Source organism: Monodelphis domestica, chromosome 3 (assembly GCF_027887165.1).
Source record: "Monodelphis domestica isolate mMonDom1 chromosome 3, mMonDom1.pri, whole genome shotgun sequence".
NCBI classification, from domain to species: Eukaryota; Metazoa; Chordata; class Mammalia; order Didelphimorphia; family Didelphidae; genus Monodelphis; species Monodelphis domestica.
In genome coordinates, this window is record NC_077229.1 from 98,770,939 (window position 1) to 98,787,238 (window position 16,300).

General features: G+C 37.6%; 1 protein-coding gene and 1 non-coding gene across 3 annotated transcripts in view; one reads left to right on the plus strand and one right to left on the minus strand.

Moving 5' to 3' along the window:
• PBX4 (PBX homeobox 4) overlaps positions 1–16,300 on the plus strand; it is a 91,857-nt gene that overhangs the window by 71,981 nt on the left and 3,576 nt on the right. For both annotated transcript variants that reach the window (XM_007488594.3, XM_007488593.3), the window contains exons 3-7: positions 1,351–1,592; positions 1,983–2,173; positions 3,033–3,168; positions 4,128–4,284; positions 11,846–11,949. In XM_007488594.3, the coding sequence (XP_007488656.1) occupies positions 1,351–1,592; positions 1,983–2,173; positions 3,033–3,168; positions 4,128–4,284; positions 11,846–11,949 (830 nt within the window). The remainder of the gene's footprint in view (positions 1–1,350; positions 1,593–1,982; positions 2,174–3,032; positions 3,169–4,127; positions 4,285–11,845; positions 11,950–16,300) is intronic.
• On the minus strand, positions 15,204–15,314 carry LOC130458574 (U6 spliceosomal RNA). Its single transcript, XR_008917990.1, has one exon. It is a non-coding gene; the product is annotated as a U6 spliceosomal RNA (small nuclear RNA).

The following is a 16,300-nucleotide window of genomic DNA, read 5'->3' on the forward strand; positions in this document are numbered from 1 at the left end:
ACAATTTGTTATTGTCCCTTACCATTGGAAAAGTACTACAGAGGTTAAATTGGCCTGATTTGTAGCAAATGGGATAAGTAGCTCTAAATTTAGGAAGAGGCTTTATTCAGGCTTCCAAAATAATCAAGGTTACAAACTTAACATCAAATATTCTAATAAGTAACAAATTAAAATTAAAAGGTAGTATCAGTGTAGGAAAAATGCATACTAGGTAGACTTCATGCTCTTTCCAGAATTGGTCGGGTATACACATTTATATAGGATAGAGAAGCAAATGGTAAAATAGAACAAAAACTGAATGACCTCAGAAAGTATGCTGAGTATTTATGAAGTTTTATAATGCTTATTTTTAGTTGTTTTAACTTTTTAAATGTGTAGAAACATTTGAAAGTATATTTACATTTAATTCAGTAGATTGATGTTTGGTATTCTATGGTCTTCTGTTTGAGGGTATCAGATTTTTGGTCAGGTTTAGAAGTATTTGGTTTTCATCAAGTCAAATTACTAGGTCAGAAAAAACTTGTTGCATACTTAAATTATTTGCTAAGTTAATTAAAGATGTTCTTTGAGTTAAGCTTACTTAGCTCATTCCTACCTTAGATGGCATCATTAAAATTCAAAGTGATTATAAAAGGTATCAAATAAAGAACTAATAAGGACGCAGCTAGATAGTGCAATGGATAGAGTGCCAGACCTGAAGTCAGGAAGACCTGGGTTTTAGTTTAGCCCCAGACATTTCCTATCTGTATGACCCCAAGCAAGTCACTTAATCTCAGTTTCCTAGCCTTTACCACTGTTCTTTTTTAGAATTAATACTTAGTATCAATTCTAAAACAGAAGGTGTGCTTTTAAATTTAAAAAGAACTCACCTAATAATGACAGGATTGAATGAAAATGTTGCATAGCACTAAGGAATGTTCTTTTCATCTTGTCTCTTGGTTAAAAATCTGAAACCTCTCAGTTCTGACTAAGGAAAGAACAATAGTTTGTAAGGAAATAAGGAGAAAGTATTGTAATGACTTTGCATTTTTAAGTGTTTAAACTTTTTTTGTTGTTATTAGCATTTAAGTCAGTCTGTGGATGTACCATTTTTTTCCTTCTCTTCTTCACCAAGTAAGGGCCTTTAATTTTCCTTCCTGAAAATTTGGTTTTCTTCTGCAGAGCAATTCTAACCCCACCTAAGGTCTCTGGAATTTATTAAGGGTTTTTATGATGTTGCTTAGACCAAATTTGTTGACTAAATTAATTTTTCCTGTTAAGTGGCTCAGTTAAAAAAAAAATCCCTGATGTCAATTTTGTCCTTTCTTCAGAAAATAATTAATGATTTGCTCCACCTTTCTGTTTATCTAGTGTTAAGTATTCGTGGTATTAAGGAAGAGGACCCCCCAGATGCTCAGCTAATGAGACTAGATAACATGTTGCTGGCAGAGGGTGTCTCCGGGCCTGAGAAAAGAGGAAGAGGAGGACCGTCGGCTGTAGCAGCAACATCAGGTGGCTGTCCAAATGACAATAGCATTGAACACTCTGACTACAGGGCCAAGCTGTCACAGATCCGACAGATATACCACTCTGAGCTAGAGAAATATGAACAGGTGATCTTTCTGCATGGAAGAGTTTTTATCATGTGAATGCGCATTTGTAAAAACAAAAACCAAAATCAGATAACCTTGTTTCTTTTGTGGCACAGAATAGGGAATACACTTAATTGGTACAACTTTACTGAGATGCTGAATTTGATTGAAAACACTTTCATCTACTCCCCAGAATATAGCTAAGATAAAAACACTGACCCTAGATCCATTTAGCAGGCCAGTGTTTGAAAACATTAAGGGTCTGGTGGTTGCCATATGGTAGAAGAGAAAGCTGAGACCTGGGGGCATGTCCAGTGTTGTGGAATCATTCCCATGTGCTGAGATTAGATTTAGCTGTGAGCTGTCCCTCTTTGGGAGTTATAGTGTTATTTGTTTGTTTGTTTCCTCCAGGCCTGCAGTGAGTTTACTACTCATGTCATGAACCTTCTTAGGGAACAGAGCAGAACAAGACCAATTTCACCCAAAGAAATTGAACGTATGGTCAACATTATCCATGGGAAATTCAGTACCATCCAGATGCAGCTGAAGCAAAGCACGTGTGAAGCAGTGATGATCTTGCGTTCCCGGTTTCTTGATGCCCGGTAAGGAGGAGAGGATAGAAATAGGCAACTGGTCCCTATTTCTGCCAAATTCCCTCCCAGTGACATTAATAGATCCTTCCCTGAATGTGTGATGTGATTTGGGGTATGATGACTTTGAGAAGGTGACCATCAAACTTTATAAGCATGTTTTAGACTGTTTAGTCAATCAGCAAGTCTATAAGCATATTCAGCACCTGCTATGTGCAGGTATTGTGCTAAAAGCTGAATGAAGTACAAGATCTTTTAAGAAAATTAATTGATATCAAATAAGGATTTTTTTAAAGAGTCTCAAGTAAACAAGTTTTAGCAACAATAGTAATAACTCAGACAAATACTAGTCTTTGGACCCTGGGCAAGTCACTTAATCTCTCATTGTCTCAGACAAAGGTACCAACCTGCATTGGTAGAGTTTTTTCTTTTGGAAGTTTACTATGTCAGTAAAATGGCAAGTCTTGTCCCTAACCTCAGTAAAATCTCAAATGTTTATAGTACCTTATATTTTTAAGGTTCTACCCCTACCCCCACGCCAGATCACAATCCTGTGAAGGATAGAGTAAAAAAGTATCATTAATACAGATGAGGAAATAGGATCCTAGGAATTACATGGCTTGCTTACAATTGCTTGCCTAGTAAATAGCCACACTGGGCCTGGAATTCAGGTCTTCTATATCTCAGGATCAGTGTTCTTTCTACTACATCATATTTGATAGGTGTAGAACATACCCCTTTTCACTTAAGAATTATTGAACATTTGAGAGAGACCCAGAATTATTCACCTCAATGTGCATCCTTTTGGAAACTGTAAGCATGAAATACTACTAGTTAGTTGGAAGTTGTTCTGATCAGTCTGTCTTTCCAGGCGAAAGCGGCGTAATTTCAGCAAGCAGGCAACGGAAGTACTGAATGAGTATTTTTATTCCCACCTGAGCAACCCTTACCCCAGTGAAGAAGCCAAAGAAGAGTTAGCCAAGAAGGGTGGCATCACTGTCTCCCAGGTGACTGACTCCCTGAGGGTGAGAGAGGGCAAAAGCCAGAGGAGAGAAATGGGAGGCAACTGTGACCATTTCACCATCATCTCATTAAGTCTGCTAAAAGGCATTGTCAAAGAAGTGGGAAGTTTTTAGAACAGAAGGGGAAAGAATTTAACTACTAGAAGAGACCACAGAGGTCAGCTAATCTAATCCTTTTTTTATAATTGTTAAAGAAACAGACCCAGAAATGTCTTGTGTTTCTTGAAGATGTAGTGATATTTTTCTTTTTACAAATTTATAATGGAATTTGCACATTTTCAAAATGGAAACTTGGTATCCCAATTTAAGTACTGTTCATGTGATTTACGATTTCTTAGTTCAATAAATCTTAATTTCACACAAAAGTACTGGAATAATCATTGTAGCCATGACAGTGATATTGAGGCTGATAATAAAAATACCTGACATTTTTACAACATCTTACATTGTGAAGTGTGTGAGACAACCTGTGAAGTGCTCTGTAAATGCTGGCTATTATTATTACATGTCTTATCTCATTAGAGCCTTACAACATCTCTATAAGGTGGGTAATATGGGATGTTTTGCCCCTGATTTCCAGACATTGAAGCTCCAATTTTAAATGACTTGTCTACGGTCACACAGCCTCTTAAGTGTCAAGAGGCAGGATTGAAACCCAAGTCTTTCTGATTAAAAATCAAGCACCTTACCTGTTTTGCCTATTCATGCCACTGACTCTCCTTTTACCCCCTTTACATGCAATAAATAATCCTCATATGTAGAAAAATAGAAATGATGACATGTGATGATATCCTGGGTAGAAGGGACAGCTGACCTGGCCACCATGTGTCTCATGAGCACCCAAAGGAAGCCTTGCCCTTCAGTGACCAACACAGCACACAGTGGACATAAGTGGGCCAAAAATCTTTGGGAGAGCTTTTAAAAGCCCTTTTCTCTGTCCACAGGTATCTAACTGGTTTGGCAACAAGAGAATCCGGTACAAAAAAAACATGGGGAAATTTCAGGAAGAAGCTAATATTTATGCAGCAAAGACAGCAGTGGATGCAACTACTGTGGTGGCCCAAGGCAATCAGGCAAATTCACCATCTACACCTTCCTCTGGTGAGTAGTGTTCATCTTACCAGAGCTGGCCTGGCTTGGCTTCTGTGTAGTATCACACTCCTCTTGCAGCTTATACTCTGGTGCTATATAAGATGACATGTCTTTGCTCCTGGTCATATGATTTGACCTGGAAGGATAAATGCTCATTTGTGTTAGGATGGGTGATTAATTTAATAGGGTAAATGCCAGAGCTCAGGTCTGTGTGAGCATGATGCTTCTGCCTCTCTTAGAACAAGTGGGTGAAAGAATTAAGAAGCACCTTCTAAAGAGGCCAAATATCCTTTTCTCCATTCTGGTCTTTCAGTTCCTGATTACATGCTCCCTATCTAGAGACCCATATGAGCTGTGAGGTTTCTGCTATGGTTTGGTGATAAAAATAAAACACTTGATTAATTTGGGTACTTGAGTTTTTCCTTCTGGGCAGCTCTTTTATCTGCTTTGCCCAATTAGGGCTGGTGCATTTATTTATTTATTTGTTTGTTTGTTTTTAATTGATTTATTTTTTTTACTAGTACTTTAATTTAATTTTTACTTTTTTTTTCCATTTGAATTGGTTTATTTAATCAATTTAGAACATTATTCCTTGGTTACAATAATCACATTATTTCCCTCCCTCCCCTCCACCCACCCTTCCCTCAGCCAACACACAGTTTCATTGGGTATTACATGTGTCCTTGATCAGAACCTATTTCCATGTTGTTGTTGTTTGCACTAGGATATTCATTTAGAGTCTACATCCCCAATCATATCCCCCTCGACCCATGTATTCAAGCAGTTGTTTTTCTTTGGTGTTTTTACTCCCACAGTGTTTCCTCTGAATGTGGATAGTGGTTTTTCTTGTAGATGCCTCCAAGTTGTTCAGGGTCACTGCATTGCCACTAATGGAGAAGTCCATTACATTCATTTGTATCACAGTGTATCAGTCTCCGTGTACAATGTTTTCCTGGTTCTGCTCCTCTCACTCTGCATCAATTCCTGGAGGTTGTTCCAGTCTCCATGGAATTCCTCCACTTTATTATTCCTTTTAGCACAATAGTATTCCATCACCAACATATACCACAATTTGTTCAGCCATTCCCCAATTGAAGGGCATCCCCTCATTTTCCAATTTTTGGCCACCACAAAGAGCGCAGCTATGAATATTCTTGTACAAGTCTTTTTCCTTATTATCTCTTTGGGGTACAAACCCAGCAGTGCTATGGCTGGATCAAAGGGCAGACAGTCTTTTTTGCGACCTTTGTGCATAGTTCCAAATTGCCCTCCAGAATGGTTGGATCAATTCACAACTCCACCAGCAATGAATTAATGTCCCAACTTTGCCACATCCACTCCAGCATTCACCACTTTCCTTTGCTGTCATGTTAGCCAATCTGCTGGGTGTGAGGTGATACCTCAGAGTTGTTTTGATTTGCATCTCTCTGATTAAAAGAGATTTAGAACATTTTTTCATGTGTTTAATAATAGTTTTGATTTCTTTAACTGAAAACTGCCTATGTCCCTAGCCCATTTATCAATTGGAGAATGGCTTGATTTTTTGTACAATTGATTTAGCTCTTTGTAAATTTGAGTAATTAAACCTTTATCAGAGGCTTTTGTTATGAAGATTGTTTCTCAATTTGTTGCTTCCCTTCTGATTTTGGTTACATTGCTTTTGTTTGTGCAAAAACTTTTTAATTTGATGTAGTCAAAATTATTTATTTTACATTTTGTGATTTTTTTCTAGCTCTTGCTTGGTTTTAAAATCTTTCCCTTCCCAAAGGTCTGACATGAATACTATTCTGTGTTCACCTAATTTTACTTATAGTTTCTTTCTTTATGTTCAAGTCATTCACTCATTCTGAATTTATCTTGGTGTAGGGTGTGAGGTGTTGATCCAAACCTAATCTCTCCCACACTGTCTTCCAATTTTGCCAGCAGTTTTTATCAAATAGTGGGTTTTTGTCACAAAAACTGGGATCTTTGGGCTTATCATAGACTGTCTTGCTGAGGTCATTTACCCAAGTCTATTCCACTGATCCCCCTTTCTGTCTCTTAGCCAGTACCAAATTGTTTTGATGATCACTGCTTTATAATATAGTTTGAGATCTGGGACTGCAAGTCCTCCTTCCTTTGCATTTTTTTTTCATGATTTCCCTGGATATCCTTGATCTTTTGTTCTTCCAAATGAATTTTGTTATGTTTTTATCTAATTCAGTAAAAAAGTTTTTTGGAAGTTCAATGGATATGGCACTAAATAAGTAAATTAATTTGAGTAGGATTGTCATTTTTATTATGTTAGCTCGTCCCACCCATGAGCAATCAATGTTTTTCCAATTGTTTAGATCTAGTTTTAGTTGTGTGGAGAGTGTTTTGTAGTTGTATTCATATAGTTCCTGTGTTTGTCTCTGCAGATAGATTCCTAAGTTGTTGATTATTTCGACTAGTTTTTTGGTTGATTCTCTAGGATTCTTTAAGTAGACCATCATCATATCATCCACAAAGAGTGATAGATTGGTCTCCTCATTGTCAATTTTAATACCTTCAATTTATTTTTCTTCTCTAATTGCTACTGCTAGTGTTTCTAGTACAATGTTAAAAAATAGAGGTGATAATGGGCATCCTTGTTTCACTCCTGATCTTATTGGGAAGGCTTCTAGTTTATCCCCATTGCAGATGATGTTTGCTGATGGTTTTAGATATATACTGTTTTTTATTTTTAGGAAAGGCCTTTCTATTCCTATACTTTCTAGTGTTTTCAATAGGAATGGGTGTGGTATTTTATCAAAGGCTTTTTCTGCATCTATTGAGATAATCATGTGATTTTTTGTCAGTTTGCTTGTTAATATGGTCAATTATGTAGATGGTTTTCCTAATATTGAACTATCCTCACATTCCTAGTATGAATCCTACCTGGTCATAGTGAATAACCCTTGTGATGACTTGCTGGAGTGTTTGCTAGTATCCTATTTAAGATTTTTGCATCTATATTCATTAAGGAGATTGGTCTGTAGTTTTCTTTCTCTGTTTTTGACCTGCCTGGCTTTGAGATCAGTACCATATTTGTGTTGTAAAATGAATTTGGTAGAACTTCTTCTTTGCTTATTCTGTCAAATAGTTTGTACAATATTGGGATTAGTTGTTCTTTGAATGTTTGATAGAATTCATTTGTGAATCCATCTGGACCTGGGGATTTTTTCTTAGGTAGTTCTTTGATGGCTTGTTCAATTTCTTTTTCTGATATGGGATTGTTTAGGTAATTTATTTCTTCCCCTGTTAGTCTAGGCAATTTATATTTTTGTAAGTATTCATCCAAATCACCTAGATTGCCATATTTGTTGCCATATAATTGGGCATAATAGTTTTTAATGATTACTTTAATTTCCTCTTTATTAGAGTTGAGGTCTCCCTTTTCATCTTGGATACTGTCAATTTGGTTTTCTTCCTTCCTTTTTTTAATTAGACTGACCAGCACTTTGTCTATTTTATTTGGTTTTTCAAAGTACCAGTTTCTAGTCTTATTTATTAAATCAATAGTTCTTTGACTTTCAATTTTACTAATTTCTCCTTTGAGTTTTAGGATCTCTAATTTAGTCTTCATTTGAGGATTTTTAATTTGTTCACTTTCTAGTTTTTTAATTTACATGCCCAATTCATTGACCTCTGCCCTCCCTAATTTGTTAATATATGAACTCAAGGATATAAATTTCCCCCTGAGTACTGCTTTGGCTGCATCCCATAGGTTTTGAAAGGATGTCTCATCATTGTAATTTTCTTCAATGAAGTTATTATTTCTACGATTTGTTCTTTAACCGATTTTAGAGAATCGTATTGTTCAATTTCCAATTAAGTTTTGATTTACCTCTCTATGTACCCTTACTAATTATTATTTTATTGCATTGTGATCTGAGAAGGTTGCATTTATTATTTCTGCTCTTTTGCACTTGTTTGCAATGTTTTTATGCCCTAATACATGGTCAAAATTTTGTGAATGTGCTACTGAAAAGAAGGTGTATTCCTTTTTGTCCCTATTTATTTTTCTTCAGATATCTACTAATTCTAATTTTTCTAAGATTTCATTCACTTCTCTTACCTCTTGGTTTGATTTATCTAGTTCGAATAGAGGAAAGTTCAGGTCTCCCACTAGTATAGTTTTTCTGTCTATTTCATCCTTGAGCTACACTAGTTTCTCCTTTAGAAATTTAGATGATATGCCATTTGGTGCATACATGTTGTTTCCTCATTGCCTTTGCTGCCTTTTATCAGGATGTAATTACCTTCCCTATCTCTTTTAACTAGATTTATTTTTACTTTGGCTTTGTCAGATATCATGATTGGGACTCCTGCCTTCTTTTTATCAATTGATGCCCAATATATTTGACTCCAGCCTCTTACTTTCACCCTATGGGTATCTACCTTCCTCATGTTTGTTTCTTATAGACAGCATATAGTAGGGTTTTAGATTCTAATCCACTCTGCTATTCGCTTGCGTTTTATCAGTGAGTTCATTCCATTCACATCCAGAGTTATGATTACTGTAACAGTTAAATTAGTTTCTCTGCTAAAACTATCATATTTTATGCAGTTTATTAAAATTACTAGAATTAAGAAATAAATAAAATACAAAATAAAAAAGCACGTGTCTAATAAGAGGGCTGAAAGGCCCATTCAGTTTCACTTACTACATCTTGAGAGACGCATGTGCTTAGAAGCAGAAGCAGAGAGAGAGGGTAGGCAGTACAGTCAGTTTAAATTCCCATTTTGTTCTCCGCCCAGGTGAGGACTCTGGTGAGATTTTAGGGAATTCTGGGAACTACCAAGGACTTCTGGGAATTGAAGTCTGGAGTTCAAATCTCCATTTTTACTTTACTAGCTGTGTATTTTCCAGCATTTTTATTTCTACTCCTGGTTCTGCCTTTTCTTCTTTCACTATTTCCTTCTATACTCATGTTTGTTTTTAATAAGTCCCCCTAGTTCCCACCCTTATTTTACTTCTCTTTCTATTCCCTCTCTTCTTATTCCCCCCCCCCTTATTTTCCCTGCAGTCTTTCTAAAACTACCCCCCCTCCCTCCCTTGTACTGCTTCCCTCCCCATCAGGACATTTGTTACCCTTCTACTCCCCTATAGGGTGCAAATCTATTCTCTGCCCCAATGGATTGGATTGTTCTTCCCTCTTTGGGTCAATTTCAGTGCACATAAGAGTTGAGTATTTACTATCTCCAACCTCTTTACTCTTCCAGTGTATTGATGTTCTCCCCCCTCCCACCATGAGCTTCTTTGCGACGTATAAATTTGCCCCCTTTTGTTTCTTTTCCCATTTCTTTTCGTATTAAGCTCTTTTTTTCAGCTCTAGTTATATATATATATGAAAATATATACTCGTGTATATGCTTTTATGCATGCGTATATCTATATACCTATTTATGTCTTGTCATTTCATCCTATACAGTTTGTCACTGTTCCCTCTAAGTGTAATTCTTCTAGCTGTCCAGGTGATAATAACAATTTTTAAGAGTTACCAATGATCTCTTTTCTTATAGGGATGCATATCATTTTAACTTATTGAGTCTCTTTAAAAAATGTTTTTTGTTTTGTTTTGTTTTTCTCTTTTCCCTCTTTACCTTTTGATGATTCTCTTGAGTTCTGTGCTTGGGCATCAAATTTTCTGTTCAGGTCTGGTCTTTTCTTTACAGATTCTTGGAATTCTTCTATTTTGTTTAATGACCATACTTTCCCCTGTAAGAATATAGTCAGTTTTGCTGGGTAGTTGATTCTTGGTTGTAGACCTAGGTCCCTTGCTTTCCAGAATATCATATTCCATGCCTTTCAGTTCTTCAGTGTAGATGTAGCCAGATCCTGCATTATCTTCACTCTGGTTCCATGGCATCTGAATGACTTCTTCTTGGCAACTTGTAATATCTTTTCTTGGATATGATAGTTCTTGAATTTGACTATAACATTCCTGGGTGTTGTCAGTTGGGGGTTAAGTACAGGAGGTGGTCCGTGGATTCTTTCAATCTCCACTTTTCCCTCTTGTTCTAGAATATCGGTGCAGTTTTCTTGGATAATTTCCTGTAGTTTTATGTCTAGGCTTTTTCTTTTGTCATGGTCTTCTGGTAGACCAATGATTCTTAAATTGTCTCTCCTTGAACGATTTTCTAAATCCTCTGTTTTGTGAATGAGATGCTTCATATTTTCCTCAATCTTTTCATTCTTTTGGTTTTGTTTTATAGTGTCCTGCTGCCTTGTGAGGTCACTTAATTCTCGTTGTTGTATTCTGATTCTTAAAGACTGGATTTCACCCCTGGCTTTTTGCTCATCGTTCTCCTTCTGGTCTGATTTTCTTTGGAGGTCATCTTTCATTCTCTTTACCTCATCTCTCATCTCCTTTGCCTCATCTTTCATCTCCTTTGCCTCATTTTCAAGCTAGTTGATTTTGGCTTTCAAGACACTATTTTATACTGTTTCCAGATGACTTATCTTAGTTTTTAAATTCTTTTCCCAATTGTCTTCAGCCTTTCTTAATTGTGTTTTAATTGCATTTTGAGTTCTTCCAAAGCCTGTATCCAATTCGCTGGGATTTCTGCTTTATGGTTTGGTGATCTCTCCTCCTCTGTTCTGTTTGCTCTTTGTTCATTGCCTGTACAGAAGCTGTCGATTGTAATTTCTTCTTTTTCTGTTGTTTGCTCATATTTACCCCTTCTTTGCTCCCCATATTTGTCTGTGCTCTTGCTTCTCCTGTTTTTTTTTGGTTTTGGGGCTTTCTGTCAGTCTCCCCTCTTGGAGCTTAGTCAGATCTCTCAGTGCAGTCTGTGGGGGAGGGGTGTTGGAGTTTTAGTTTCCCTGTCCTCTGAAGGCTTTTAATTGGATTAAAGTCCAGCAGTCTGTGAGGGATGGGTGTTGGAGCTTGGGATTCCCTGACCTCTGAAGACTTTTGATGAGATTAAGTGCAGCTGGATTGGGCTGGATATGCTCTGAGGCCAAAACCTCATGGAAGGCTGGAGCAATATGGAGTTTCTCTGCTGCTCTGACCAGGCTTCCTGCTTTGCACGCCCTCTTCAGCTCCTTCCCCGCTGCCTGTGTTCAATGCTCTGAGCCTGGCACAACTCTGCCCACAAGGTACACCCTCCAGACAAGCACCTTTGCCCGCCTAGAGGTTCGCGCTGCTATTGGAGGCTTAGAGTTCTAGGTGGGGAGTGAGGGGTGGGGTTCTAGGGCCTTCCTTCTGCCTTCCCCTTAAACCCGAGTGTTCTCGGATTCCGGCTTTTGGGGGGGAGGGGCATACCTTTTGAATTGAGTCCAGCAGGAGGGTTCCTTGGCTCTGTCTTGTTAGGTTTGATTTTCATCCCCCTAGGAGCATTCAGTTTGTGATCGGTAAAGAAGGGTTTTCAGAGATCTGAACTTTTGCTGTTTCTATGCCGCCATCTTGACTCTGCCTCAGGGCTGGTACATTTAAACTAACAATTCTAAATAGAAGTGAAGTCTGGATTCCAGCCCAGAAATGCCCACTAAACTACTGCCAAACTTCACTGAACAATTAGGCACATGTATTATGTCTGTCCTGACCCTTTCTGTCTTTTTCAGGTTCCTCTGGCTCTTTCAAGATGACAAATTCTGGGGACTCCTTTATTAATCTACAGTCTCTGACCTATCAGAGTTCCCCAGTGGGAGCCAGTGTGCAGTCACAGGTGAGTCTAGAAACTACAGTCTCTAAACCCTGCTGTTTAACTTTTCAGATATGGAATTATAGATAAAGTACTAGATTTCTAAGCTTTTGATTTATGTCAGACATTTTTCTAATAGATGGAAATCATAACTTTCTTAATTCCATGACATTTACCACCACTTCATGGATTTGTGTTTATAAAATTAATCTTCCAGAAACTGGTTATTCTTTGTAGGTAATGTGCCAGAAGTTTGGATAAATTATATCTGGGGGGGAACAGGCTTGCATTGTGTGTCCTTATAGTCTAGGAGGACAGGTTTGGATCAGTCTATGTTCTCTTTACCTCCACATCTCAGAATGCCTCATCTCTTTCTAGACACTTATATGCTTTCTGCATGAAGCCTTTCCTCATCGCTATAGCTGCAAGTTGCTTCCCTACAAAAAAATTGCCTTCTCCAGGTAGTTAGTCCTGCTATAAGGCAGCATATGCCTTCCTAAACATCACCAAGATGTGCATAATTGCACTGTAAAGATCACAGACCTTATGGAAAAACAGGAGTAACGCACAAAAGCTTTGTCAGTGACACATTAAAAGAAAAGTAGGAACCCAATCAAAATGGTAGCACAGTTCTATATATGCTAAGTGGTTATTAAATACATAAATACTACATTTAATAGTGGACGTGTCTATGACCTTGGGCTGCTGCTTGGCTTACACTCCTATTCCCACAGTGCCCATTCTGACAAAATCTCAAAAAAGTTGGGCAGGCTGAAACTCCAGACTTTTGGAAGCCATAGGTCATGTGTGGGGGAGGGAATGGTACAGATCAGTCCTCCTCCACCCACTGTACCTGCTGCATAAATATGGTATTCTCCCTTGAAAAAGATCAGAAGTTTGCTCATGGAAGATCAGAAGGCTTATGGCTTGTGAGTTAATGTGAAGCAGTACAGTTTTCTGCTTTCTTATTGTTTCAGATGAAATCATACATAAATAAACACAAAATTCACATTCTGCTTAAATTATTCTCATATATTAGACACATTAGAACAAATTTGTGTTTTCAAAACATCTCTGAATAACTCAACAGACTTTTAAAATATATTTTGTGTAGGCACATTTTAGTACATGCCATCTACATGTACAACGTACATGTACAATACAAGCTTCTTGAGGGCAGGGATGTACTTTGGACATTGTATCCCCAGTACTTAGCATAGTACCTGACACAAAGATACTTAATAAATGCTTGTCAGTTGATTAGTTGATTGAATATCAGCTATTTTTGAAACATTGTTTTCATCATTATGGACTTTATAAATAAACTCTTCTCAAGTAGCCTAAAACTTGTTTGAAAAGATGACATATCTAGAAAGTTAACATTTTTATTTCATTTTATTTTATTTTATTTTATTTTATTTTATTTTATTTTATTTTAGAAAGGTAATATTGATCATACAAGTAAGTGCAAAGCCAAGTGTGACCCTTTGAATTCAGAGAAGGAAGTTGTCTCTTCAGCTAGGGAAATCAGAGAGGGTTACATAGAGAAGGTAGCCTTCAGGGATGTGCATAATTCTACTTGCAATCATGCAAGTATTTTTTATGTATGCATTATGTAAGAATTATTTATTTCATCTGAAACAGTAAAGTTATGCCAGAAAGTTGAAGGGAATTAAGACTTATGCCAGGGATGAGGAAAATAAAAATTGTGAATTTTAAAAATAAAACTTCTTACTTTCAAAGGACTTACATTGTCTTTGTGTGTAGATGAGAATATAATATGCCTATGCTGAGTAAATATAAATTAATTTCTGGAGGCCTGGGTGAGAGCAACAATATCCCTTGAGCTAAACCTAGAACAGAGCTAGGGAATTTAAAAGGTGGAAGTGAAAGAAGGGCTTCCTAGACATGAGAGACAGCCTGAGCCTAAAATTCTAGACAGGAGCTGTCCTAAGGATAGCAGACAAGCCAGTTTGCCTGGAATATAGACTGCATGAGGGAAGATAATGTGAAATCGGTTTAGAAAGGGAGTTTGGAGCCAGATTATGGAGAGCTTAAATGCCAAGCAAGAGAGTGTATATTTTGACCCATAGACAGTAGGGAGCCACTACAGCTTCTGGATTGGAGATGAAGGTTGGAGGAGTATGACATGGTCAAACCTGATCTTTGGCAGCCGTTTGGAGACTGGTTGCAAGGAGCTTAATTAGGAAACTGTTGAAGTAGTCCAGATAAAAAGTGATGACAGCCTAAATTACTTGTAATGGCTGTGTGAATGGTAAGGGTATGACTGTGCTTGTGGAGGCAAATGAGATCACTGGAAAAATGTAAAGAAAGAAAGTTCGAGACAAAAGCCCTGGATGATACTCATACAAAGAATATGAAGAAGGGACAATGATCTAATAAAGGGACACTGAAAAAGAATGGTTAGATAGGGAAGAGAATCAGGAAGAAGTGTCAGGGAAGAGCAAATATTTAGAAGGTGATAGTAGTTGGTTCATACATTACTGAAAGAAAGGTCAAAAAGGCTGAAGATTGAGAAAAAGGCCATTGGTTTTCAGCAAATCCTTGCTAACGTTGGAGAGCTGTTTCCATTGGTTGGTTAGCAATTAAATGATAAAAGATTGGGAAAGAGTGGGGTGTGAGAAAATAGAGGAAATGGATGGAGAGAGCTTTTACTTAGGGTTTGGCAGGGAAGGAGAGATATAAAGAAGTAAGACAGGCTTTTGAATGTTTTATGTATAGAAACAAGAGTTTGAAGAAATCAAATATTTGATGGGTTATCACTTAGGAGAAGAATTAGATTTGTTCTGTTTGGCTCCAAAGGGCAGAACTAGGAGCAGCAGGAGGAAGTTTAAGCCTCATCTAATCAGTAACAGCACAGTCGTGGGGCAACCACTTAGGGATACCGAACAAAATTGAGACATTCCCTGCCCTTAAAGGGTTTACATTCTATCAGGGGAAACAACATGTACACATCTAAAGGTAATTATTAAAGAGAAGGTGATGGTGACTGCTGAGATAAGAAAAGGCCTCATGGAAGAAGTGTGTTTGAACTAATCTTTGAAGGAACTCAGTGTTCTAAGAGGTAAGAAAGGAGTATATCCCAGCCCTGGGGCATAGCCTTGGCAAAGGCAAGAAGATTTTGGCTAGACTAGAAAGTGTATGATAGATAGAAATGTAGAATAATGCTGATCAGTTGGAGACAGTTTGATCCTGGGGGTGAAAAGGAGATCTATTGAGCAGAAGAATATGAATAAAGCCTCTACCTACTTTTTATTTAAAATACAGAACACTTCACGAATTTGGGTGTCATCCTTGTGTAGGAACCATGCTAATCTTCTCTGTATTGTTGCAATTTTTTAGTATATGTGCTGCTGAAGAGCAAGCACTCTATCCCACATTTTGAAACAAAATCTATCAGGGACAATTTGAATAAATATAAAAAACATTTATTAAGTAGTTATTCTGTACTAGTGCTAAGCACTGGGAATTGAAATCTAAAAAAGTCCTTGCTACCAAGGTTCTTATATTCCAATAAGGAAGGACAGCACATAAAGGACAGTGTTGACCAAGGAAGGGTGTTTTAGACTGAGAAATCATAGCAATGGTGAATGGAGCCATAGGTCTTCAGAAGTGGTCATGCTATTTACATAGAAGCACTTTCTTCTGATACTGCTAGGACACTGGTGCAAAGGCTTCTTACCTCTTGCTCTGAACTGTTGCGATATCTTGCTAATGGGTCTCCTTGCCTTAGGTATCTCCCCACTCCAGGCCATTCATTGTCTATTTGCCTGTCAAATTAATCTTCCCAAGACACAGATCTGACCAGTTTATCTCCTTCCTGCCTTCAGTAAATTTCCAGGGCTTCCCATCACCTCCAGGATCAAATATGAAATCCTGTTTGGTATTCAAAGCCTCGTCCATTTCTACTTTCCTTCCCTGTTCCTCTCAAAAGGACCTCCATCTCCAATTTCTGGACATTTTTACTGGCTGTTGCCCATACCTAGAATACTCTCTTCACACATCTCTGCCTCCAGGCTTCCCTGGCTTCCCTCAAGTTCTCAGATCCCACTTTCTAGGCCTTTCCCAATCCCCTTTAATGCTAGTGCCTTCTTTTCCTCTGTTGATTATCTCCAACTTACCCTCCATATATCATATTTGTACATCATTGTTGGCATCTAGTCTCCTCTATTATTAGACTGTGAACTCCTAGAGAGTAAGGATTATCTTTTGGCCTTTTTGTATCTAGAATTCCAAAGTAAGAGAAAGGCGTATTCTTTAAGTTTAGGGGTTTTGATTTAAAGAGAATAGTAACTTCACCAATTACTCCCTTTTTTTAAAGTCTCTTTTAAAAGTCTTTTAAAAGTCTCTTAAT